Here is a 26,853-nt window from a genome sequence, read left to right as displayed (position 1 = left end):
CTAGCTGAAGAAATGTCAAACCCCTGCATTGAACAGATCTAGTGTTCCAAAGAATTGTGATTCAGCCTCGGAAGTGGCGGTTTTCTATTGTTTACTCCTGAGAGAATGTGAAATAGGCTGAAGAGTATCTCTGCACGCTATATGTGTGCACAATGTATTTCGAGTGTATAACGATTCAGTAAAATAGGGGGGAAACGTACACACCCCAAGGTTTCTACACAGTCCAAGAAAAGATAGCAGATCTGCTCGAGAGCCAGATTATGTCTCCCGACCATCATCATGCCTTCTCAATATGTGGTGTACATACCCACGAGATTTGGAAGAGTTCCACACCGTTCAATCATTATATTGATGTTTTCAAAAGTAGAAAGCACTTTGCCATTATACATTGATAATTTTCTTAAAAAAACTAAAACATCCATTGCCACCAAGTGTAACTACTGTCATTTCAGAATCGATAAAACTAAACATGGTTTTGACTAAGACATCCATAGCAACCAAAATACGTTACAATCAAGATTAAGATAAGAACTTATGCACTAAATAGAATTCTTAAAGCTTATGCACAACATATAATGCTTAAAGCTTATGCACTGTACAACATCGAAGTAAAAAAACAACATTGGTACAAAGATAAACTATCTAGGAGCTATCATAGTTATAGTCACATCATTAACACTACAAGACCGAGTTGCGGTGGGTTCTTCTTTGTTGCCTACACTTGCACTGAAATATGCTGGTTGTTTAGGCTTATCTAAGATCATAGTCTTGCTGCTTAGCATTGCAACAACATCCAACGTGGTCGGTCGATCAATTGCATCCTCTTGTACACACAACAATGCAATATTAATGACCCTCATAATCTCCACTGAATGATCATTGGGAGTTAATGCCACATCAATGAGTTCAATCCACCTTTCCTCTTCAAATAATTGCCAAGCCTGTTTGAAATTTGATCAAATAATTAAGTAGGACACATAATAAACAAACCTTTTTTTATTGCTATATGGATGTGTAAACATGCACTCACATATCCAAGGAGGTTAATGAAGGCTCCACATTCATGGGAATTCTTTTTGCCGCTAATGATCTCGAGAACCAAAACACCAAAGCTGAATACATCCGATTTGATAGAGAAGAGGCCATGGGAAGCATACTCAGGTGCCATGTAGCCACTAAAATAAAGTAACAATATTTGTCCAATTACTATATGCTTGAATTGCAATAGAAATGATCATATATGAAGTGATTCAGAGGAAACTTACTATGTACCAACGACCTTTCTCGTTTTATTTCCTTCATTGTTATTTGAGCTAAATATTTTTGCTAGCCCAAAATCTGAAATTTTAGCATTCATTTCGCTATCCAAGAGAATGTTGCTTGGTTTAAGATCCCGATGTATAACGCGCAACCTAGAGTGTTTGTGTAGGTAAAGAAGTCCTTCTGCTATTCCTGCAATTATTGCAATGCGTTTGTCCCAGTCTAGTAGAACTTTCATATTTTCATCTGCATGTAAATTCAATGTTAGAATAACAGAGGAAAATAACATATTAAGCATCATTCAAGTAAAATTTTAATGTACTAATGACAGATAATATCGAGCATATGAATCTGAAAATGTAAACATGTGGTACCAAAGATGAAGAAGTCCAAGCTTTTGTTTGGCAAGTATTCGTAGACCAGTACTTTCTCCCCTCCTTGAGAGCAACATCCCATGAGCCTAACTAAATTTCTGTGTTGAAGTTTGGCTATGAGCTCAACTTCATTTTTGAACTCTATGAAACCTTGACCTGAATCTGAATCAAGTCTCTTAACTGCTATCTCGATTCCCTCAGGAAAGTGGCCCTACAAAGTAATTATATTTTATGAATAATATGCAATAATAATGGTTGTTTTATGAATTGTGAGTCACAAATTAATGCACAGTTCCCTAGTTCCCTGGAAAAGTACATTTACGCCACCTCGGATAATTATTTTTCTCTTAATCCTTTTGTCTCTGTACTCTGACGACCCTGGGATGCATTTTCTATTGCCCAGAAAATGTGGAGTACAGAACGGTGTTATATATTTACCTTATAAACAGGGCCAAATCCACCTTCGCCAAGTTTGTTTTCCTCGGAGAAGTTACTTGTAGCCTCTAATATCTGATGAAACTCATATACTGAGAACTCAGATAACTCTGCTTCCATCTCCCAAACTAGTTCATCTCCTTGAAACTCGTTAGCATGTTTTTCTTGTAAGGCCGCTTTACCTGAAAATTATGAACTGGCACTATCAATATCAATCTGTTAAACTATGACTCTTTATATTCAGTGGAATATACATAATGTTGAGCATTTCAGTAATTAAATTACTCACCTTTTGTGTGCTTTGTTCTTAGCCGATGACAGTAAACGAGGAAGCAGAAAGCAACCAGTGCTACTGGAGCAGCTACCGATAAGGCTATTATTACCCAAGGTTTGATTCCACGTCCTTCAAAATTAATCATCCATGCAAAAATTACCGTAAGAAATCGTAATAATGTGCAAACCAGTTAATCAAGAGTCTTATCGATCATCTACATATTTGAATTGTTTTGCACACTGGGATTGTTCATCACGTACTCTTGCCTGTTGGAGCTGGTGCAGGTGCCGGAGCCATGGATGATGAAGATGAAAATGGAATCCGCCGCGTGCTTTTGTCTTCATAGAATGAAAAGGCCTCAAACCTGATGTTGCAGCGGAGCACGAAGATCCTCCCTCCCATGCGCACGACATTGGTGGCGTTGACCGTGCCGACGAGCCGCTGGAGGCACGACAGGCAATCGCCGGCAGATAGGTCCGGCGTGCATTGCGCCAGGGAGTAGAGTGTTGGTGAACCGCCGCCAATGGAGTCCATGAATCCAGTCGCGAACCCCCTCGCCGCGGCAGCCGCGTCCCGTGCAGTCGCCGCTAGGAGCTCACGGACGGCAGCAGCGACAACGCGGGCGTTGCCTGGGATGTTCAACGTGTTCCAGTATTGGAAGAACGTAACATTCCCAGTCGTACTTGTTGCTGGGCTGAGGAAGCCGCCGTCGCCGGAGAAGCCAAGGATACACCCTGGTTGCAGAGCGCTCACCTCGTCGTAGTCGTAGTAGACGGTGGCGCCGGTCTTGCGGTCCGGGCACATCTTCTGCGCGTACTTGAACGAGGAGGCGACGCAGATTTTGCATGCAGTGGTGTTGATGGTGTCGCGGCGGCAGAGCACGAGAGCGTGCACCACGCCGGTGGTGACAGTGGCGAAGAGCTGTGGGGAGGAGGAGGCGTTGGTAGGGAGGGTGTCAGCGAGCACGGCGAGGCTGGACTTGAAGGTGCTGTTGGCCGTGTAGTTGCTGCCGCTGCCACAGACAATCCCGATTGCCATTACCGATGCCGGCATAAGGAGGAGGAGCAGCAGCAGCACACTCGCCATGCTAACCGTGGGCCTGGGTGGATCGACCCCAATGCCTTCTAATTGACTGCTACACCAATGGTTGCCCAAATTGTCTTCGTTTGTGCTTGCTTTAATATGGGTCTTTCTTGGCGAGTCAATAATGCTGGAACAGGTTAGCCTTGTACCTGCCCTAATTGTTTTTATATGCTGTTGGTTTCACTTGGAAAATGCAAAGAAAGTATGATTATTGATTTCCTAGTCTTTGTCGGAGAGCCAATAACTAATTATTCAACTCTTCCATGTTTGGCATGGCCGGCCACTGCATAGAATAAGTTGCCTGATAATCTGTTGACTTAAAACAGTTCATTTGGTTCATACTCGGTCTACCAGCTCCCGGAAGATGTCGCCATAATGAGGAAGGCGACCAGAAGATGGATCCAGTTCACGTGGACTAGCAGGAGATGCATGTACGCTGCACTTGGTGGACTGGGACCCAGCCTACATGGCTAGTCTTGGGTCATTGTCATTACTTCACAAGTGGTCTGATCATTGTGTCAAGTAGTGCATAACTTTCATAGCTAGATGCTCGAGTGTATTGTTGTAGAATGAAGGAAATATCTTTCGCACTCTACATATTTTAATTGTAATTTGGACTCCCGTTTCATGTAGGTGACGATGGGTTTGGGGAATGCTCATGGCAAATCGGTGGGCAGGCACACGGCAAACGGCAAACGATCAGTTTCCTGTAGTGAGAGGGCGGGGAGGCGGTGGATGTGAAGCTACCACGGCGGCTACACGGCGCCTGAGGTATTTGAACCTCTTTCAGGTTCTTGTTCTGAGTGGATTGTTAGCTTGAAATTGCTGAATCTGGGCTTGCTGAACCAATTAGAACCTGGATGTCAAATTTTCAAAGCAATTCATTTGATACGATCTACTAGTATTTGTTCAGATTGGCTCTACTCTTCTACTAGCACAGGCTGCTGCATACTTCCCATATAATTATGTTGATTACGCTGATTGAGACCCCGCATGTCTTGCTTTGGATTTCTGACTAATAGCCATCATCTTATATGATTGATTAGTACCCATCCTAATCACCAAGGTGTAGGCAAGACAGAGACAAACGAATCTTGTGCAACATGCAAATCTATTTTTGAAGTGCATTATTGGCCACATGGAGACAAATCTAGTGCTTGCCACTTGGATAGTAGCTCCAAAACATTAGCTATCATGGACATGGAAACTCTGCAAGGATAACAACTCCATGCTTCAACTTGTTTTAGACCAATTGCTTTGATCAGTCGGGTGCTAGCTAATTAAAGGCAACTTTTTCTTGGAAAGAAAAAGGAAAACAAGCCTGAGGTTTTCTATTATTTCCCGGTAGCCGGCACAACCTGCTGCGTCAAGACCAAGTGAACGACTCAAGTCTGATGGGTACTCTTATTGACTACTACAGTATTAGGGAGTTCCGAAAGCAACTGATATGCCGTACGTATCAGCTGCCAAAAGGTTCGAGCCTTCTTTTATTCCAAGTTACCACTACTGGTGATACATAAGCGCGCGTTGTTGATCATCTGGCAGAAGAAAAACAAGAACCTGCTTTAGTGTTTGTAGCTAGCTATGTGGAAGAAAAGTCACCCACCAGAAAGAGAACGAGGAAGAAAAAGCCTCAGCGCTGAGGATAACGACGCCGCCCTCCACCTCCTGTCCTCGAAACTGCACAAGCCCCCTCCACCTCCTCAGTCCTCACCCACCCACCCAACAAATTTCGTCTTCTCACGGCTCCAGGTTGCCATGGCGGCGGCCATCGGCGTCACCATCCTGTTCCTCCTACTCACACCGTCTCTGGTGGCCGCCGATGTGTTCTGTGACAACGTCAAGGCCGTCGCAGCCATCCTCTCCAATAACGCCTCCTCTTCCCCGGTACACTTCGCCAGCACCAACTATGGCCAGGCCCCCGACGTGGTCTCCGCGCTCGCGCTCTGCGGCGGCGACATCCTCGACGGCTCCACCTGTGGCGTGTGCATCACCAACTGGTTCGATCAGGCGCTAAGCGTGCCGCAGTGCGCCAAGGTCGACTCCAACTACCGGGACTGCATCATTGCGTACGGTGGCGCCGCCGCCAACATCCTAGCAGCACCCTCGAATTCCACGGGAGGATCCGGCGACAACACGCCGCCCTTCGAGAACTGGAACATCAGGAATGTCTCCGGAGGCAACGTCTCCCTCATCGCCAGCCTCACCCGCGAGTTGCTGGCGGCGACCGCGGAGAAGGCGGCCGGCACGGTTCCGAGCCGGTATGCCACTGGCGTCATGAACATGGCGAGAGTGTCCACCACCTACCCGAGCGTGTACTCGCAGGCGCGGTGCACGCCAGACCTGCCCGTCGACGAGTGCTCGGCATGCCTGCGCCGTCTCCTCAGCATGGTCAACTCCACCATGTCCCTGCGCATGGGTGGGCAGATGGGTGTCACGCGTTGTTATTTCAGGTACGACGCGTTTCAGTTCTACGCTGGTCAACCACTGTTAAGTCTGCCGGCGTCGGCGGCAGCTCCGACTCCGACCAAACGCAAGAGTATATTGTGGGTAATTCCCGTAGTTGCAGTTCCTCTAATTGCAGCAGCATTTCTCCTCTCCATCTGTTTCTTTCGTCGGCTTAAAAGGCAAAGAAAAGGTATGGTAATTATTTAGTGGAGGAATGGTGTTCCTTACTCATACTGTATTCTTTACAATTAGTGGTATTAATAATACTAATAATGTTACACAAGGGTCAAGATACTGGAGGAAGAGGCAAGGGAAAAATGCGGAGTTTTGTTTGTTTGACTTTGAAGAGCTACTGGAGGCTACAAGTAATTTTTCAGAGGAAAACAAACTTGGAGAAGGCGGCTATGGCACTGTCTATAAGGTAAATTAGTAGGATTTTCATCTTTTATTGTGTCCTATTTATCTTGTAATACGATCTCTTGTATGAAAACAAGCTTATCTACATTAAACTTAGCTGATAACTTTTAAATGGCAGAGAAGGTTTAATTACCACTTAGACAGGGAAGAGCCTAACTTTTGAATAGATAATATTTCCCAGGGCCAGCTTCCAGAGGGGTTGGAGGTAGCGGTTAAGAGGCTTGCATCACATTCAGGGCAGGGTTTCATAGAGTTTCAAAATGAACTCCAGCTCATAGCCAAACTACAACACATGAATTTGGTTAGGCTCTTGGGATATTGCTCACGAGAAGAGGAGAAAATATTGGTCTATGAATACTTGCCGAACAAAAGCCTGGATTACTTCATCTTTGGTATGCATTTGCATTTGTTAATTTAGTTTAACTATCGTTTGTCCATGCATCAGAGTGACTAAATATTTCCCAATACTTTTGCTCTCAACCCCGTGGTTATCTGCATTTCCTTGTTAATTCAACTCTATAAATTTATTTTCATTTATGTAGCTGTTCTTCTCTTGTTATATTAATATCTTATTGCTGTGTAGATGAGAATAAAAGAGCTTTACTGGATTGGTCAAAACGTGTAGCAATAATTGAGGGAATAGCACATGGACTTCTTTACATGCATAAGCACTCCCGGTTGCTTGTTATACACCGAGATCTTAAACCGAGCAACATTCTCCTGGACAGCGAAATGAATCCAAAAATTTCAGATTTCGGGCTAGCAAAAATATTCAGCTCAAATGACAGCGAAGGAGACACTACAAGAAGAGTGGTTGGCACATAGTAAGTTTCACATAAAAATTCCAATTCCAATTATACATATTACAATTCAACCAGAAAAGTAGTATTCACATGTATCATTTACCATCTTAGTGGCTACATGGCCCCTGAGTATGCTTCCAAAGGTATCTTCTCTGTTAAATCCGATGTCTTCAGCTTTGGTGTAATAATTTTGGAGATCCTTAGCGGAAAACAAAATTCTGGTCACCAACAATGTGGAGATTTCATCAATCTGCTTGGACATGTGAGCTTGAACACACAAACTTAAGCTTATAAATTGTGCTTTTATTTTGCAGCACAACCTAATTTGTGTAATGGAATTGCAAACAGGCATGGCAACTATGGGAAGATGGAAAGTGGATAGATCTCGTTGATGCATCATTGGTTCCCTGTAGTCAGTCCGCAAAGATGATGAGGTGCATTAACATAGCATTGTTGTGTGTACAAGAGAATGCAGTCGATCGACCAACCATGGGAGATGTTGTTTCAATGCTAAGCAATGAGACTATGATCTTGGATGTGCCTAAGCAGCCAGCATATATCAATGTAAGAGTGGGAAATGAAGATTCTTCCACCGCTCCCGAGTCATCTAGTATTAATGGCATGACTATATGTCTCACACCAAGATAGTATTTTTTTTCCGTGTTACTTTTTCTTTTCAATTTTCATGTTGTAGTATTCAAAAACTTAGATGCTTGTATAACCGTAAGTTCAAGTGCTGTTTCAAATGTGAGATTTTGTACCTTCCAAAGTAGTTGGAGTACATAATTAGCTGCTTTCATCCATACTTGATTCTCCTTTCCTTTTAATTTTGCAAAAAGTTATCTAACATTATATGTGCATGTAGTATCTTTTCCATACCTTTTTTGTCCTACATAATTGAAAAACATTTTGCATGGAACATACAAAATAACACATAATTATGGATCTTCTTAGATGCGTTTCCGTTGAGTTGTTTCAGAAATAATGGTTGGATATCTTCAGAAACATTACAACTACAATATCTTGAGTTTATCTACAATATCTTGAGTTTATCTACGAAACATTTACCAAGTGGATGGTGCCAAGAAGATGAATGGTATCCAAGCTAGATCATCCGGTCCGACATGGTAGCATTGGTTGAAAAAGTTAGTAATTGGTCTTACGATGTTGGACTACATTACTATATAAAAGAGGGGCCCGAATGTTTGGCACATGGGTACTATGCACCCCATAAACTCCAAAATTCGTGGTAATTTTAAATATTAAAAAAGAACCGAATTCTCCAGAAAATAAAAGATAATTATGTATTATACTCGTATAAAGTTGTTTGGGCTCGAAATGGTTCCATGGTATCCTGGGCAAAAAAGACAAGTTTATGACAAATATAGCGTGAATAGTACATGTACATGGGGTTTGTTCGATTTTGTCTTTTTTACCCTGGATACAATGATACTAATTTACTCGCGGAATATTTTTATACAAGTACAATACTTGATCATCTTTGAATTATCATGATTTTTTAAATTGTACGGGGTGCTTGGCACCCATGAGCATGGATGTATTTTCTGTAAAAGAAGGGGTAGTCAAGGTCATGTTGACCGAGTCAGTGAAATGAATATACAAGTCTAGGTATCTCTCAGAGTCTTTCACTTTATGTCCCACTAATAAATATGCATGTATGTTGCAAAGGGTTGATTTTTTTTTGTGGGGAAAAAATATTAACCAAAAATAGGATTACAATCCATGTTCATGGCATTGGCCACCTCATCAGGGTGTCCTCTCTTCTGCTCGGTGTTGAATCCTACCTAGTTTAGCTAGCTCATGACTAACATGATTAACAACACGGAAAATCTTAGCTACTCTAGTATCTCTTTCCCTCAAGAGCTCACGAATGCAATTCATTATGAAAGCGTAGATTGATGTGTTAGTGTTCCTTCCTTGATTAGCTCGACAGCATCTGCACAATCAGTCTCGATGTAAAACGCACAGCAGAACATTGGAGCAAGAGCTGCAGTCCTACCTCAATTGCTATGAGTTTCGCTTCAGTAGCATCGCTGCAGTGCTCGATAGCACGACACGCGAAATTGCTGCGCCGTCATGGTCACGAAGCACCATACCAATCCCCGCCCCCTCCCTAGCTCGAAAGTGCCATCAGTGTTCAGCTTAGCCTGTCCATACCCTGGCTTTGTCCAACTCTTCACTTCGGTTCTTGTCACCGCTCCTTCTACAAGAACCCTTGCTTAGGGTCAAGGACCATCCGAATTTAACTTCTCTTTGAGCTTCTGAAAACTATCTTCACATTGTTCTGACCATACGAATTGTGTGTCCTTCCTAAGTAACTTGGTTATTGGTCCTGCTATCTTAGAAAATCCTTGATGAATCTTCGGTAATATCCTACCATACCTAGGAATACTCTGATTTCCTTAACATTCTTGGGTGTTTGCTGCTTCAAAAAACATTCTACCGTACTGGGATTCACTGCTATACCATCTTTAATAATGACATGTAGAAGATATTCTTGGCTATCCAGCCAAAATTCACATTTGTTGAACTTAGAATAGAGTTGGTGTTCTCTCGAAATTTGCAGAACTATCTTTAGGTGTTTCACATGCTCTTGTTTGAGTCCTTGGAATATATCAGGATGTCATCAATGAAATACTATCACGAACTTGTCTAAGTACTTAATGAAGATCTTATTCATTAGATTCATGAAAATTGTTGGTGCATTGGTCGAACCAAATGTCACTATTAAGTTCTCTTGATGTCCATATCTAGAAACAAACGTTGTTTTTGGTATATCTTCCTTCTTAATCTTGACCTTGATCTGATGATGCCCTAACCTTAAATCTACCTTGGAAAATACTCCCTCTCGGTAGCGGATATTTGTTCTTGATGGTAACACTGCTAATATTTTTGTAATCACCGCACATTTGTCGGCCTCCATCTCTATTGTCAACAAACATTACTGGTGTTTCCCATGGAGATTTCATCAATCTGCTTGGACATGTGAGCTTATACACGCAAACTTAAGCTTGTAAAATTGTTCTTTCATTTGCTACAAAACCTAATATTTGTAATTGAATTGTAAACATGCATGGCAATTATGGGAAAAGCAAATTGGTTTGATCTCGTTGATGCATCATTGGTGCTAGATAGTCACTCGGCGAAGATGATGAGGTCAGTTAGCATCACATTGTTGTGTGTACAAGAGGACACAGTTGATCGACCAATAGCGGGAGATATTGTTTCAATGTTAATTAGTGATACTATGATCTTGGGTGAGCCTAAGCAGCCACAATATATTAATGTAAGCATGGGAAATGAAGAGTTGTTCACTGCTCTCGAGTCATACAATATCAATGATATGACCATATCTGTCACGGTTCCTACATAGTGTTTTTCTCCGTGTTATGTATTTTATTGTGTAATTTTAGTATCCATAAAATGATAAATGTTGTATAATTCTAAGTTTGAGTGGTGTTTCAAATGTTCGATTATGTACCCTATAGAGTAAAAAGAAGGTTTCCAAGCTAGTTGTACATAATTAGTTGTTTTTCCATACCTTTGACTCTCCTTTCTTAATCTAGAACTATTTTGTTGGAAAAAACACTATTTTATTATTGCCGGCCTGGAGCTGGTAGACCGGATGTGAGTGAAGTGAGCAATTTTAAGTTCACAAATCAACTATTTGGAAAGAAGCAGTATGTTCATTCTTCCAAGTCATCCACTATGTTTACAAGGACATGGAAAGTGTGTGTGGCCGGTCACACTGCCATGGTGTCTACTGAGCATCTTTATGCGACTGATGTTGATCTCTTGGGTAGTGACGAGGCTATTACCTAATGGAGTCTAATTGGTGGACGACTCGAATATCTGCAATTGATGTTGATATCTTTTTTTTTTGAAAGTAAGATCACATATATTAAGCAGCAGGCCGCCTCATTAAAAACCTTCCAGTCCCCTTCGGTACCCTGGTAAGGAAAAGAGTGCGTCAGAAACCTGCTGCCTCAAGGATTACATAGTGTTCTTACAATCGCTTGCAATCAACTCCCTAATACAACTACAGTTCTTACATAGTGTTCTTACAATGTTGATATCTTTGATCTTTCATCTGCGGTGAATCGAGTGTATCAGTACTCTCATCCTCCCCATAGTGATGATTGGTCTGCCGTGAAGTGTATTCTTTGGTATGTTCACGACATGATTGCCCATGGGTTTCTCATCACTGGTGGAAAAACAGGCTTCGGGTGAGCCCCATAAGTCGCGAAGGTAAAGGAACCGCGACTAATGGGGTCTTTAGTCGCGGTTCGTGTGGCGAACCGCGACCAAAGGCCTGGGACCAGGGCGCTCGGTGGCCAGCCGGTGCACGTGGGGGCTTTAGTCCCGGTTGGCCGGGCCAACCGCGACTAAAGGTGCCCGAAGGCCTTTAGTCGCGGTTGGCCGAGCCAACCGGGACTAAAGCCCCTCCCCTATATATACCCACCCAGCAGCCAACACTTAGCCATTTGGTGCCATTCTCTTCACAAGCTTCACAAGTGGGTGTTAGGTTTGCTTTTGGTTCCTCTTATGCACATAAGGTGTTTGATGAAATGCCCCAAGAGCATGAAACAAACATGATATGAAGTGTTGGAGCCACACTTGAGCTTTCTCATTTATTTTTTCCTCCTCGATCGCGGTTAGCAACTTGAACCTTTGATGTGTCGTTGATAAAATGTGCATGTGTGTGTAGTTCATTGTTTAATTTATATTGTTTGTAGCTAGTTAGTTTAACAAATGCATGATGGTTAATTATATATTTTATATTATAATAATGCGAGATGAATCGACAATGGATGTACGGTAACCGACTCTCCGGCGAGTTCGGTGCGGGTTTGAAAGATTTCCTCGTAGTGGCCAATGCGAACAAGCAGGGGGTTTTGTTATCTGTCCATGTGTTAAATGTAAGAATCGGAATGGTTACTCTTCCTCAAGAGATGTTCACATGCACACGCTTCGGCACGGTTTCATGCCAAGCTATAATTGTTGGACCAAGCATGGAGAAAGAGGGGTTATAATGGAAGAAGATGAAGAAGGGGATGATTTCAATGATGAAAGCTATCTTGCTCATTTCGGTGATACTTTCATGGAGGATGCTAAAGGTGAAGGGGAAGGTGAAGGGGAAGGTGAAGAAGAGGCACGTGATGATCCCGTTGATGATCTTGGTCGGACCATTGCTGATGCACGGAGACGCTGCGAAACTGAAAAAGAGAGGGAGAATTTGGATCGCATGTTAGAGGATCACGGGGAAGGCGCTGTACCCCGGATGCGATGATGGTCTGAAAAAGCTGGGCTGCACACTGGATTTGCTGAGATGGAAGGCACGAGCAGGTGTAGCCGACTCGGCATTTGAAAACTTGCTGAAAATGTTGAAGAATATGTTTCCAAAGAATAACGAGTTGCCCGCCACTACGTACGAAGCAAAGAAGGTTGTCCGCCCTCTAGGTTTAGAGGTTACGAAGATACATGCATGCATCAACGACCGCATCCTCTACCGCGGTGAATACGAGAATTTGAATGAATGCCCGGTATGCACTGCATTGCGTTATAAGATCGAGGCGATGACCCCGGTGACGATGTTGAGGGCCGGAAACCCGGGAAGAGGGTTCCCGCCAAGGTGATGTGGTATGCTCCTATAATACCACGGTTGAAACGTCCGTTCGGGAACAAAGAGCATGCCAAGTTGTTGCGATGGCACAAAGAGGACCGTAAGTCGGACGGGGAGTTGAGACACCCCGCGGATGGAACGCAATGGAGAAAGATCGACGAGAGAGTTCAAAGATTTTGCAGGCTGACGCAAGGAACATAAGATTTGGTCTAAGTACGGATGGCATGAATCCTTTTGGCGAGCGAGCTCCAGCCATAGCACCTGGCCCGTGACTCTATGCATCTACAACCTTCCTCCTTGGTTGTGCATGAAGCGGAAGTTCATTATGATGCCGGTGCTCATCCAAGGTCCGAAGCAACCCGGCAACGACATCGATGTGTACCTAAGGCCATTAGTTGATGAGCTTTTACAGTCTGTGGGGCAGACCTGGTGTCCGTGTGTGGGATGAGCACAAAGAAGAGGAATTTGACCTACGAGCGTTGCTTTTCGTAACCATCAACGATTGGCCTCGCTCTTAGTAACCTTTCGGGACTCGTCAAATAAGGGATACAATGCATGCACGCACTTGCTTACATGAGACTGAAAGTGTACATTTGCCAAATTGTAAGAAGAACGTGTACCTTGGGCATCGTCGATTTCTTCCGAAAGGTCATCCGAGTAAGAAAGAAAGGCAAGCATTACAACGGCAAGGCAGATCACCGGCCGAAGCTCGCGGAACACACTTGGTGCTGAGGTATTTGATATGGTCAAGGGTTTGAAAGTCATCTTTGGAAAGGGTCCTGGCGGACAATCGGTTCCGAAGGGAGCTGACGGGCACGTAGCCATGTGGAAGAAGAAATCTATATTACGGGAGCTAGAATATTGGAAAGTCCTAGAAGTCCGCTCTGCAATCGACGTGATGCACGTTACGAAGAATATTTGCGTGAACATCCTAAGCTTCTTGGGCGTGTATGGGAAGTCAAATGATACAAAGGAAGCACGGCGAGGACCGAGCAAAGTTTGAAAGACCACGATGACCTGCATCCGGAACGGTTTCAAGGTCGTGCCGGCTACGCTCCGACCAAAGAAGAGAAGGTCATCTTTTTTGAATGCTCGAGCGAGTATGAAGGTCCCGTCGGGATTCTCGTCCAATATAAAGGGAATAATAAACATGGCGGAGAAAAAGTTCCAAAACCCGAAGTCTCACGACCGCCACGTGATTATGACGCAATTGCTTCCGATTGCTTTGAGGGGGCTCTGCCGGAAAATGTTCGAGTAGCCATTGTGAAGCTATGTGCATTCCTCAATGCAATCTCTCGGAAGGTAATCAATCCGAAGTTCTACCACGGTTACGAACGATGTGATCCAATGTCTTGTCGGTTTCGAGTTGGTGTTCCCGCCATCCTTCTTCAATATTATGACGCACCTCCTGGTTCACCTAGTCGATGAGATTTCCATTCTCGGTCCTGTATTTCTACACAATATGTTCCCCTTCGAGAGGTTCATGGGAATATTAAAGAAATATGTTCGTAACCGTGCTAGGCCAGAAGGAAGCATCGCCAAGGGCTATGGAAATGAGGAGGTAATTGAGTTTTGTGTTGACTTTGTTCCCGACCTTAAGCCGATTGGTCTTCCTCGATCGCGGCACGAGGGGAGACTAAGTGGAAAAGGCACGATCGGAAGGAAATCAACGATATGTATGGACGGCCATTCTCCGACCGAAGCACACCACACGGTTCCGACCAATTCCAGCTTGGTGGCTCCGTACTTTGAGAAACACAAGAATATTTTACGCTCGGACAACCACGGGAAGCCTGAATCCTGGATTAGGAAGGCCCACATGGAGACTTTCGGCAGTTGGTTGAGAAAACATTTAATGAGTGACGAAGATGTTGTAGATCAGCTTGTACATGTTGGCCAAGACACCATCTTCGACTATAACGACTTTCCAAGGGTACGAGATAAATGGGAATACATTTTAGACGATCGCCCAAGATAAAAAGAGCACCAACCAAAACAGTGGTGTCCGCTTTGATGCAGCAACCGAGAATGGGCAAAAGGTCACATATTATGGTTACATAGAGGAGATATGGGAACTTGACTATGGACCCTCCTTTAGGGTCCCTTTGTTCCGGTGCAAATGGTTCAAGCTAACAGGAGGTGGGGTAAAGGTGGACCAGCAATACGGAATGACAATGGTGGATTTCAACAATCTTGGTTATCTTGACGAACCATTCGTCCTAGCGAAAGATGTCGCTCAGGTTTTCTATGTGAAGGACATGAGTAGCAAACCGAGGAAACGGAAAGATAAGAAAACGATCGGTACATCATGCGATGATCCAAAGCGCCACATTGTTCTTTCAGGGAAAAGAAACATCGTGGGAGTGGAGGACAAGACGGACATGTCGGAAGATTATAATATGTTTGCTGAAATTCCGCCCTTCAAAGTGAACACCGACCCAAGCATTAAGTTAAATGATGAGGATGCTCCATGGATACGGCACAATCGTAAGCAAGCAGGGACACAAGGGAAGAAATGATGTGTAATAATTTATTGTACCAAACTTTGTTGAATGAATCATGTGAATTATATTACCCGTGATGTGTTTGGTGTCCATTTTCGAATGATTCAATTGACTCAAGATAGCACTGATGATACATGAAATTTGGAGTGACTAAGTCATACTCCTGCATACATGAAATTTGGAGTGACTAAGTCATACTCCTGCATATAGGAAATTTGGAGTGACTAAGTCATACTCCTGCATACATGAAATTTGGAGTGATTTAGTCATACTCCTGCCTAGGCGTATAATATGCATACTCGTAGTCTTCATAGCCGCCGCCGTTGTACTGGTAGTCGTCGCCTTCTAAGTTGCCTGGCGTCGTCGTCGCTGCTTGTCGTCGGCTGTCGTCGGGCGGCGCTCGTGGCTCGAGCCGAGGGTAGCGCGAGGCGGGGGATATCGCCGGCCGTGATGTAGTCCATGACGCTCTGCGAGTCCGGCCGTACCACCATAGCCGACGGCCGGCCTCGTGGAAGTTTCCGGGAGGCGGACCGTCCTCCTCATACCCGGCGAGCGCCCTCTCACGCCGATTGATGAAGAAGGCGTCCCAAGTATGTCTGGTTATCGGGATGCCGGCGGGGATTCATCCGCTGCTCCGGCGTGAGGTCGAGGTAGTAGTGGTTCGTGATGGCCGCCCGGCGCGCAGTACCCTGAGGGACGGGAGGGACCGGCACGCCGCCGGCGCTTAGGCTCCAGCCGGCAGGGACGCGGTAGCCCGGAGGGCAAGGGTAGTTCGAGGCGCAAGGTTAGAGTGGGTGCGGTGGAAGCCATGAGAGAGTGATGAGAGATTGTAGAGATGTGATGCTGGCCAAGCCGGGCTACCTATATGTAGTGACAAATGGCGGGAAAAATGGGAGCGGGAAGACAGGAGGCGGGAAGAAAGAGGCGGGGAGAAAGTGGCGGGGAGAAATTGGCGGGAAAAAATTGGCGGGAAGAAAGAGGCCGGAAGAAATTGGCGGGAAACAATTGGCGGGAAGAAAGAGGCGGGAAGACGGGGAAGAAATGGCGGGAAGACGAGGAGGGAAGAGGGGGTCGGCGGAAAGAGGCGGGAAAGAGGGGGCCAACGAACTTTTGAATTGAATTAGTTTTATTTTTATGAATTTTTGATAATTTGTATTTTTAAATTTTTGAATTGAATTAGTTTTATTTTTCTGAATTTTTTGATATATTATTTGTATTTTTAAGATTTTGAATTGAATTAGTTTTATTTTTCTGAATTTTTTGATATATTATTTGTATTTTTAAGATTTTGAATTGAATTAGTTTTATTTTCATGAATTTTTTGATATATTATTTGTATTTTTAAGATTTTGAATTGAATTAGTTTTATTTTTCTGAATTTTTTGATATATTATTTGTATTTTTAAGATTTTGAATTGAATTAGTTTTATTTTTCTGAATTTTTTGATATATTATTTGTATTTTTAAGATTTTGAATTGAATTAGTTTTATTTTCATGAATTTTTTGATATATTATTTGTATTTTTAAGATTTTGAATTGAATTAGTTTTATTTTTATGAATTTTTTGATATATTATATGTATTTTAGACATTTTGAATTGAATTAGTTTTATTTTTATGAATTTTTTTGATATATTATATGTATTTTTAACATATTGAATTGAATTAGTTTTATTTTTCTGATTTTTTTGATATATTATTTGTATTTTTAACATATTGAAATGAATTAGTTTTATTTTTCTGATTTTTTTGATATATAATTTGTATTTTAAAATTCTGAAATTAAAAAGTATTTTAAAAAAGACCTTTAGTCGCGGTTGGCACGGCCAACCGCGACTAATGGTCCTTCCGCGAGAAACCGAAAAACCGGCGAAAAAACACTTTAGTCGCGGTTGGGGTCACCAACCGCGACTAAAGGGTACTCTTGAGTCGCGGTTGGTGACCCCAACCGCGACTAAAGGCTACTACCTATATATTGGCGCGCGGCGCTGAGCGGTTCGGTTCTTCGTCTTCCTCGCTCTCGACGCCCGCCGGCACGCACTCCGACGCCGCCAACGACGTCTCTCACCGTGCCGCCTCGCCGTCTCTCACCGTACCGCCTCGCCGAACGTCGCTCGCCGCGCGCGCCGCCTCGCCGTACGTCGCTCTTGCCTCGCCGTGTCGCCTCGCCGAGAACGTCGCTCGCCGCGCCGCCGCCTTCCCGCGAGAACGCCGCCGGACCGCCTTCCCGCGAACGCCGCCGGACCGCGCCTTCCCGCAGAACGTCCCCGGACCGCCGCCGGCTGCGCCGCCGCCACCTCACGCGCCGTGCCCCCTCTCCCCTCTGCATGTCGCCGGGAACGCGATTGGCGAGCTCGCGCCGCCGGCGAACTTCCGGCCGGGCGCCGCCCGTTTAGTCCCCAGGACGCCGTCCATCTGGACCGTCCAGATTGCCCACGATCTGACGGCCACAGCCCTTCTAGGGGCGATCCGCGTGATCCCCCTCGCAGCCAATCGCGTTGCGCCACGTCGCCTGCACAGTCAGCCCTCGAGTCAAAAGCGATCAAACTTGTTTAAATTCCAGATTTGTTGTCCAAACTTGTAAAATTCGTATAAAATCAACCGTAGGTCCAAATTTTGTAAATTTTATAGTTTCGGAAAGCTTACAATCTGTAGAACACCATTATGCCATAATATAGCATATGTACTGTGTTAGATTTCGCGTCAAAATTCAAATAGAGAAATAGACCAGATTACACTATAAAATTTGTATAAAATAATGTACTGGTCCAAATTTGATGATTTTGTACTTTCTGGAATCCTCAGAACATGTACTTCAACTTGGTATAGGATTTGTACAACCTTGATACGTGCACAAACTTGCTTTAGTAAAATCTATCCGAATCAGTAATTCGAAGATAATTCAAATTCTATAAATCGTTTTCGAATAATTCCAATTGCACTACTTTAGTGACATGACACATATCAGAGAGCACATAATGCAACACTTGCACACCACCTCTTTTGTGAAATTAAATCGTCCGCATACACATCTAATACGCGTCCCCCCTCTCGCCTCCCTCGTCGCCCTCTCGGTCACGCGGTCACCGCCACAGCCCCCCTTTCGCCACCGCCACCCTTTCTCCACCGCCCACCTTTCGCCACCGCCACCGCCCCCCTTCTGCACTTAATTAATTTGTTTTGACTACATGTTTTCAGGACTGACATGTGGCGGATGATAGAGCTGACCCGATTCTGGACAACTATGATCCGGACGCTGAAGACCATATGTTCGGCATCATAAATGGCGATATTCCATTTGCGCCGACCGGAGAAGAAGAAGATGATATCTCTTCTTATCTGAACCTTGAGGGTGAAGATGAAGGGCGCCGTCGGCAAGATGATGCCGAAGAAACGTCGATAAACGACGATCTTCAATTGGAAGTAGCAACCACCTCCGGCGCCGAGGTATATATATATACATATTGAGCGTCTGGTGATACAACTAACTGATTTGAATAAATGTGTGTGTACTAACGCGCGCGACTCTCTTTCTTATTTTAGCCCTCGGCCGGATCGTCGAAAAAATCGAGTACGTCGTCAAAGCGTGGCGCAACCAAGACGATGAAAGCAGGAGAAACATGCACCATCGATGTTGTCGACGAAGCAACCGGCAGGCCGCTGGAGCCCAAGCAAGAACGCCACCAAGTTTGTCGGCCAATGCGGAGCCGTTTTTAGAGACAACTTCTCGATCACCCGCCAGGAGTGGAATGAGCCAAAGAAGGCACGTGTTGGTTTCACTTTTGTCGATAAGAGAGAAAAAAAGATTGCTTCAACAAGCTTATGGAACATTTCGTTCTACCTCCGGAATACCGCAAATACGATGAGGAGGGTAACAAGATTGCGGAAAACAAGAAGAGGCGCAAGCTAGTCAAACAGTTCGCTCTTTCTAGGATGGCCAACGCATTCGGAAATACAAGAAAAATCTAGCCCATGACTTTGTCAACCAGGGCAAGACTCCGGATTTCAAAGGACAATATGAGAAACTGCAACATGATTGGCCAGAATTTGTGAAGCAAAAGAAATCGGAGCGAGTTCCTTGAACTATCGAAAAAAATAAGGAAAATGCGGCCAAGAAGGAGTACAATCATAAAATGGGGCCGGGAGGGTATCGCTTTTGGCAGCCTAGGTGGGAGAAGATGGAGAACGAGCTGAGGGCGCGAGGAATCCGTCCGAGTACGGAGGGATGGGACCCAAGGGCCAAAAGCTGGTGGTACGGGCATGGGGGATCGCTGAACCCGGAGACGGGGAGTGTGTTTACCAGGGTAAAATAATTACACCCACCCAAAACCTTATTGAGGCAATGAGGGATGCTCAAGAGGGGAGGATCAAGTTCAACGAGAGAACGACGCCACGACAAAAGCCCTCGGGAATCCTGAACACGGAGGACGTGTACGAGGCATGGGGCCCATTCCGTGGAAAATAGGGTTCCCCGAACGATGACCCGTACGGTTACGGAAGCCGTAAGAGAAAGATAGATCGGGAAAAAGATGTTGTGGCGCGGTTGGTAACGGAAATGGATGTGATGAAGAAAACCGTGAGTGTACTAGTAGCCGAAAGAGAGGCAGCTCGGGCGCGGCATGAAGATCATCCAATGGATCTCGGAAGCCAGCAGCGGAGAAGAAGCAGCGTGGCTTCCACGGAGGCCTCACCGGCTGGTGCACCGACGATAGAAATTACTGCACCGGAGCCTGCGGTGGTCGAAATTACTGCACCGGAGCCTCCTCGCTACCCCGTGGACGATATAAAGGAGATGAAAGCATGTCATCTGTATTATCCTATCGGGAACATGTCCATGAAGGTAGCCATCGGCGATGCTTTACCACCTGGAGCACTCCACCACAACAACCCCATTCAAGATGGCTATGCTCGTGTCACGGTGGAGGAGATAGTCCAAGGGTTTGAGGACATGGACATTGACATTGCTACACCTGAAGGGGTGAAAAGACTTGGAGATGTCAAGCGCCAGTTCATTCTATGGCAGAAGAAATTTATCAAGTTTCCAGGAGAGGCGCCAACAAGTCCACCCCGTACGGTGGTGGTGGTGGCGGTGGCGGTGACGGTGGCGGTGGCGGTGGCGGTGACGGTGGCGGTGGCGGTGACGGTGGCGGTGGTGCTTCACCTAATACACCTCATTCACGTCGGCCGACGCCGCCCCCAGTCCTCGTCCGGCGGGTGATCAGACACCGGTACCGCCCCCCAATCCACCTCCGGCGAAGAAGCAGAAGCAGTCCTGGGTTATTAACCCGGACCCTTACGTATCTAAGAAAACAAAGGTACCGGAGGTATCATTGAAGCCTCTCCCCACGAGGCCTTGGGAAAGTAGTGCCGAGGAAGTCGAGGCGGGCGCGGCTGCTGATTTAGAGAAATGGAAGGCGAGCGTCAAGAAGAAAATAGAGGGCGAGCCCAAGCCGGTATATTCCGACAAGGAAAAGCGATGGGCTAAGTCATTTTTGAACACACCGTCCCAAGCCGCGAAGAATCTGCCTGACGACTATTTACGTGAACTTCGTAGGCAAGCACTCGCGTTCAAGAGGAACAAAGAGTCTGCGGAGAAGAAAGCCTTGGAGGACGAGGCCGAGACAAAATTAGAAAGGGGGAAAGAAGTTGCCCAGCTCGGGGAACAAAGTAAACAATCGATCGCCCCGCTCATAGTGCAAGCCGCCGGTCCGGATGCCCCCGATATCATAGCAGCTGCGGCAGCACATGGATTGACTGTAGAAAGTGCCAGAGAACAAGCGGCCGACTTAGGTATCACTCTTCGTGCACTTGTTAGGCCTTGATGAGGCGCCAATGAAGGACGTAGTATTTACATATGTGAAGAATGACCCTCTCATCGAGCCTGCGCGAGAAGAGGATCTACCTCGACAAATGAAAGGTCTCGCTAAATTGGTACAAGGGTTACATAAAACATAAAGACGCCAAAGACTATATCTATGCGGAAGTTAGATATGAGCATCACTTCAAACGTTACTCGGTACAAATTCATCTGGGTGAATTGTTCCAGCTGTTCAATCTGCGCGACCTCGACAAATCTATCATCGGTTGCTACGTTACGTAAGTGATTTATTAATTTCTACCCCATCTCGTTCATTGCCCGCACTATATATATATATATATATATATATATATATATATATATATATATATATATATATTGTCCTAACTATCTTGTTGTGTACGCTATTATGCAGAATGAAGAAGCGGGAAATGCGAATAAGGAACATCCATGATGTTGGGTTCATTGACCCACACATCGTTAATTCATATGTGTTAGAACACCACCCCGCCGACGTGGAGGAAGACCTGTGGCGGTTTATTAGAAAACAGCAACGAGAAAAGTGATATTCTATTTCCTTACCATTTTGGGTGAGTGTTTACGTCTTGAGCACATTCTCTTTTGTTTACTCCATGCATGGTATGTGGCTAATCGATGAGTTATGCATGATTGTGCATGTATCGTGTCCGCGGGTTCCACTGGATTCTTATGGTAATTAAAGTTCAGACCTCCTCGGTTCTCGTCCACGACTCTCTGAATATGGATCCGGCGCTTTGGGGCGACATGAGAAAAATGATGCAAAAGTAATTATTTTCATTCATTTGCGCTCTATATCGATCGGCCTATTTCGTTCATCATTTCCTAATATCAAGTAACTAATTAATAACTCTCTTGTTTATTTAATTTTCTTTGCCTCGTAGGGTTTGGAGACGGTTCGTAGATACCAAGGTCGGTGAATTCAAAAAAGAGCTAAATTTTAAAATGGCAGTGCGGACGACTGGGGATACTCAGCCACCGGTGACCAATCTATGTGGATACTATGTTTGTGAGAGGATCCGGAGATACTGCAATGAGCGGAACCAGAAGTGTGAGAACAACATCCTGAGGAATAACCTCCGGAAGACGCTTAGTCCAGAAGCTCGCTTCCGACCACTTCAAGAGGAACTAGCTGGATGGTTGGCGAGGGAAGTCATCGATCCTAGAGGAGAACACTATTACGATGACGTAGAACTTTATATGCACCAGAATTTGTAACTAACTTGTTCAAAATTGTATATGGTCATCCGATATTGAATATATATTGTATATGGTCATCCGATATTGAATATATATTGTATATTCCTCTTGAATTCTTTTTGGTTCTAATTTCAAATTTGTTTGAAATTGTACATTCATATGCATGTATGTATACGAGTACCGTAGAATATGTGAAACTCCTTCAAAATTAAAACCCAAAAGAAATAAAATAATACAAATTAAAAAGAAACCAGATTTAGGGGGAGGGGGGGCTAAACCCTAAACCCTGCGGAGTCCTTTAGTCGCGGTTGGCCAGAAGAACCGCGACTAAAGGTCCTCCGCCCTGGCGCTCGCCTGCGGCCCACGTGGACGGGCCTTTAGTCGCGGTTCGTAAGGAACCGCGACTAAAGGGGGGGGCCTTTAGTCGCGCTACTTTGGTCGCGGTTGCGCCACCGCGACTAATGGCAGTTGCCAACCGCGACCAAAGCCCCTTTTTCCACCAGTGCATTTAGTCCTCCTCGTGTACAACTACAGTTTCCTCATTCAGAAAATACTCGTCTTCAAAAAGATATCCTATATTTTGTTGAAAGTTACTCGTTTGCTTTGGCTCTGACGGTGCTTCATTGGTAACATGAAAATGCATAGAGTCGTGACGATGGCAAGAGATAAACAACATATAAATCGATTGCCACAAGGAACGATCTCGAATAAGTCATCCCCAAATGCGGTACCCTTTGTCCTCAATCTAGAGCTATTTTATTGAAAAAAATCCTCTATTCTAGTGCTGCTGTAGACCGAGTGTGAGTCAAGTGAAATGTTTTAAATCAACAGATTATCTATTTGGAAAGCAACAACCAAGAGACTGGCCGGCAACTGCAGACTTTCTTCACATTCTTTCGGGTCACCCACTGCATTTCTACGGTGACGAGCGACATGTAAAGTGTGCATGGCGGGCCGTGCCAAACATGGAAGACCTGAATAGTTAGTTATTGACTCTCCGACAAAGACGGCAAATAAATAATACTACACTTTCTTTGCATTTTTCCAAGTGAAAACAACAGCAAACAAAGACAAAGGGCAGGCAGAAGGCTAATTTGTTCCAATGCTACATAGTCAATTTTTTTTTTTAAGGGAAGGCCCTTGGCCCAGCTTTATATATAAAGCAACATAGTAGCGATACAAACTCACACCCCATACGAATAGTCTGATGCCTTAGTCATTACAAACCACAAATACCAAGTCTCGGAACAGAAAGAAGACTACACATAGCCAAAGCGTCGAACAGTGGAGGGGTGGTGCGGGTGCAGTCCAGGTGCGGGTCATCCTCCATCATCGTCGCGTAGCCTCCGCTGAAGCCTCCTAACCTCGTCCAGCGCCGCGTCCAGCAGCGGTAAGTCCCTCGGTCTGACCAGAACCCTCCAGCTCTGCATATGAATAGACATTTTGAAGATGGCGTCAGCCGGGTTGCTGATCAGGGATCCCTCTATAGCTAGCTTATTGCGTATGTTCCAAAGGGCCCAGCATTGGGCCGCAAAGGTGTACCAAGCTAACCTACGGAGATGACCCGTAAGGCCATTCACAATGGCCATGAAATCCGCGACCCCTGCCGGGTTCCAGGAGCAGTGCAGGAGTTCCCTAATTCCCGCCCACATGAATTTCGCTAGGTGACAGTTGAAGAAAATGTGATCGCAAGTTTCCCATTCACCACAAAGGGCACAGCAGCCATCAGAGGGCCCCCGCCTCTTGACCAGCTGGTCCCCGGCTGGCAGCCTACCTCTAATGAGCTGCCAGAGAAAGACGCGGATCTTTGGCGGCACTTTGGTGCGCCAAACCTCCTTGAAGTGGGCGATAGCCCCGCCCTGGGACAGCTTACAGTACATGGAGTTAGTGGAGTATTCCCCGGAAGGCTCCAACGACCAGCGGACCTCGTCCTCACCTATTAAAGCGGGAGTGAGGTCGAAGATCCGGCACAGGTTCTCCCATTCCACCGTCTCCGCAAGACCGAAGGAGCGTCTGAATCTGATATGCCAGCCGTCATTGTCGCGAACCCCTTCCACTGTGGCAAAGTGATTGTCACAGCACGCGAATAGGCGGGGAAAACTCAGACGCAAGGGCCCCGAGCCCGTCCACCAGTCGAGCCAAAAATAGGTACGCTTCCCATTGCGCACCTTATGCTTGGCTCCCATCTTGAAATACCATTTGATCTTCTGAATGGCATTCCAAAACTGCGATCCCTTAGTGGGCACCGCTGGGGAGAACAAGTCATGGTTGCCTAGGTATTTGGCCCTCAGTAGGTCTGCCCACAGCCCCTCGCTGTTTTGGTAGATCTTCCAAATCCATTTGAGCATAAGAGCAATATTCATGAATTTAGTGTTGAGGATTCCCAATCCTCCAAACGCCTTAGGCTTGCACACCGTAGCCCACTTTACCATGTGGTACTTGCGCTTGGGGCCCACTCCTTCCCAAAAGAAGCGGGAACGATGCCGGTTCATGGTCCCGTGAGTCGCGTCGTGCAGGAGGTAGAGCCCCATTGCAAACAACGGCAAGCTGGAGAGGCAAGAGTTGGTGAGCTCGAGTCTCCCCGCAGAAGCGAGAAAAAGGCCTTGCCAGGGCTCAACCACCGTGACCCACCTTGTCGGTGAGGAAATTCCAGTCCGCCACCGAGAGGGGCTTGTCGCCGACGGGGAGGCCAAGGTATTTGAACGGCAAGCTCCCTAGCTTGCGGTTCGAGGCATCGACAAACTTCGACGTTCCTGGTCGGTGACCCCGGTCACGACCACTTCGCTCTTCGCGAAGTTGATCTTCGATCCCGACATGTTCTCGAAGCAGAGAAGCAGGAGTTTAAGGTTAGCCACTCCAACATCCGAGGGTTCAAGGAGGATCAGGGTATCATCAGCGTACTGAAGATGGGTGACACCACCCGGAATCAGGTGAGGCACGACCCCCTGGAGGTGCCCAGACTTGCTAGCTCTGGCAATAATGGCAGCTAAAGAGTCCACCATGAAGTCAAAGAGAATTGGGGATAGAGGGTCCCCTTGGCGCACTCCCCGTGCATTCCGGAAGTAATCCCCAATGACACCGTTGACGTTAACTGCAGTTTGTCCTCCCGAGACCAACTGCAGCAAGCGGTGCACAATCATAGGGGAAAAACCCTTACAGAGGAGCACCTCCCTCAGGAAGCTCCAACTGACACGATCGAAAGCTTTCTCAAAGTCCAGTTTGAGGAGGAGTCCCCTTAGTTTTTTGACTCTGAGTTCATGAGCAATCTTGTGAAGAGCCAGCACTCCCTCGTGCAGACTCCTGCCCTTAATGAACGCCGTCTGACTACGATCGATGGTTCTAAGCGCTACGGGGGCAAGACGGGTGGCATAAGCTTTAGCAAAGAATTTAAAAATAACATTGATAAGAGCGATAGGCCTAAACTGCTTGATGTTGTCAGCGCCCTGAGATTTAGGGATGAGGGAGATAACTCCATAATTTAGGCGCGCAACGTCGATCCTCCCTAGGACAAAGTCATTGAGCATCTGAAGGATAGGAGCCTTTAGGGTTCCCCAGAACCTCTTAAAGAAGAGAACAGGAAGGCCGTCGGGGCCTGGTGCTGAGTCAGGCTTCATGCCAGCTAGGACCTCATCGAGCTCCTCCCCGGTGAAGGTAAGCTCAAGAGCCCTGTTCTCTTCCGCGCCTATCCTTTGGGCCACCGGCCAGAGGTTAGGTGCCAGGGAGAAGACCCTCTCCTCCCCCACCGTGCCCATCAGACCATGGTAGAAATGATAGACATGGCCCATCATATCTTCCTGGGAAGTAAGCTCCCCCTCCTCTGTGATGAGTCTGGGGATCATACACTTCCGGCGCCTCCCGTTGGCAAAGGCGTGGAAGTAGGCAGTGCAGGCGTCCCCTTTAAGGGTCCACTGAAGCCTACTCCGCTCACGCCAGTACTCCTCTTCCATCCCGTCCAGGTTGACGACTTGGTCTTCGAGAAAATATCGAAGGGCCCAGCCATCATCATCGAGCCCCGTCGAGTCCGCTGTCCTATCCAGCTCCTGGATCTGGGAGATAAGGTCATCCCTCGCCTGGCGGCGCAACTTGCCAAGATTCGCGCCCCACCCCCGGAGATGTTGCCTAAGGCATCTGGCGATACATTGCCAGAGGTCGATGCTGCAGCGATGCGGCCCCAGCGCATGGATGCAATGATCAATTTTCCCCTTGACCATCTGATCAAACCCTGCCACCCTGAGCCACCACGATTGGAATGTGAATCTGGAAGGCCTTCTGACCCCCTGTTCCCCATCATCGAAGAGGAGGGGGTTGTGGTCAGAGCCCACCCTCGTGATAGCCAAGAGCGAGCAGAGCGGGAAGACCTGCTCCCAAGACGGGGAGACGAACTCCCTGTCCAGAACGGAGCGAACCGGAGAGAGCTGCTTGTTTGTCCAAGTAAACCTGGCACCAGTCCTATTAATCTCCCTCAGGGCCAGACTCGTGATCACGTCATTGAACTGGCGCACCCTAGGCCAATTAATGTTGTCGTTGTTCTTGTCATGCGCACCCCGGATGAGGTTG

General features: G+C 46.0%; 2 protein-coding genes across 3 annotated transcripts; one reads left to right on the top strand and one right to left on the bottom strand.

Annotated features, from left to right (window-relative positions):
- Positions 1-458: 458 nt before the first annotated feature.
- On the bottom strand, positions 459-3,507 carry LOC124661801 (cysteine-rich receptor-like protein kinase 10). 2 transcript variants are annotated; one of them, XM_047199686.1, is made up of 7 exons: positions 2,604-3,507; positions 2,359-2,472; positions 2,073-2,251; positions 1,635-1,845; positions 1,266-1,506; positions 1,031-1,175; positions 459-941 (listed from the first exon to the last, which is right to left on the bottom strand). In XM_047199686.1, the coding sequence occupies exons 1-7, from the start codon at positions 3,427-3,429 to the stop codon at positions 639-641; spliced, it is 2,019 nt and encodes a 672-aa protein (XP_047055642.1). In that variant the 5' UTR covers positions 3,430-3,507; the 3' UTR covers positions 459-638. The 2 variants fall into 2 exon arrangements, with proteins under 2 accessions (XP_047055642.1, XP_047055643.1); XM_047199687.1 differs by having other exon boundaries at positions 2,610-3,507.
- A 764-nt stretch (positions 3,508-4,271) lies between these two features.
- Positions 4,272-7,840, top strand: LOC124661800 (cysteine-rich receptor-like protein kinase 10). Its single transcript, XM_047199685.1, has 6 exons — positions 4,272-6,064; positions 6,159-6,295; positions 6,473-6,683; positions 6,875-7,115; positions 7,206-7,356; positions 7,443-7,840. The coding sequence occupies exons 1-6, from the start codon at positions 5,011-5,013 to the stop codon at positions 7,740-7,742; spliced, it is 2,094 nt and encodes a 697-aa protein (XP_047055641.1). The 5' UTR covers positions 4,272-5,010; the 3' UTR covers positions 7,743-7,840.
- Positions 7,841-26,853: the final 19,013 nt, after the last annotated feature.

Source organism: Lolium rigidum, chromosome 6, assembly GCF_022539505.1.
Source record: "Lolium rigidum isolate FL_2022 chromosome 6, APGP_CSIRO_Lrig_0.1, whole genome shotgun sequence".
Lineage (NCBI taxonomy): Eukaryota > Viridiplantae > Streptophyta > Magnoliopsida > Poales > Poaceae > Lolium > Lolium rigidum.
This window is presented reverse-complemented; position numbering and strand designations above follow the sequence as displayed.

Bases quoted from the DNA above. Each gene is read 5' to 3' on its own strand.
- LOC124661801 (XM_047199686.1), bottom strand. From the start codon at position 3,429: ATGGCGAGTGTGCTGCTGCTGCTCCTCCTCCTTATGCCGGCATCGGTA. The intron at 1,507-1,634 runs GTACCACATGTT...ATTTACATGCAG, and splicing joins CTTGGACTTCTTCATCTTTG to ATGAAAATATGAAAGTTCTA. The intron at 1,176-1,265 runs GTAAGTTTCCTC...ACTTTATTTTAG, and splicing joins AGAAAGGTCGTTGGTACATA to TGGCTACATGGCACCTGAGT.
- LOC124661800 (XM_047199685.1), top strand. From the start codon at position 5,011: ATGTGGAAGAAAAGTCACCCACCAGAAAGAGAACGAGGAAGAAAAAGC. The intron at 6,065-6,158 runs GTATGGTAATTA...ATGTTACACAAG, and splicing joins GCTTAAAAGGCAAAGAAAAG to GGTCAAGATACTGGAGGAAG. The intron at 6,296-6,472 runs GTAAATTAGTAG...AATATTTCCCAG, and splicing joins GCTATGGCACTGTCTATAAG to GGCCAGCTTCCAGAGGGGTT.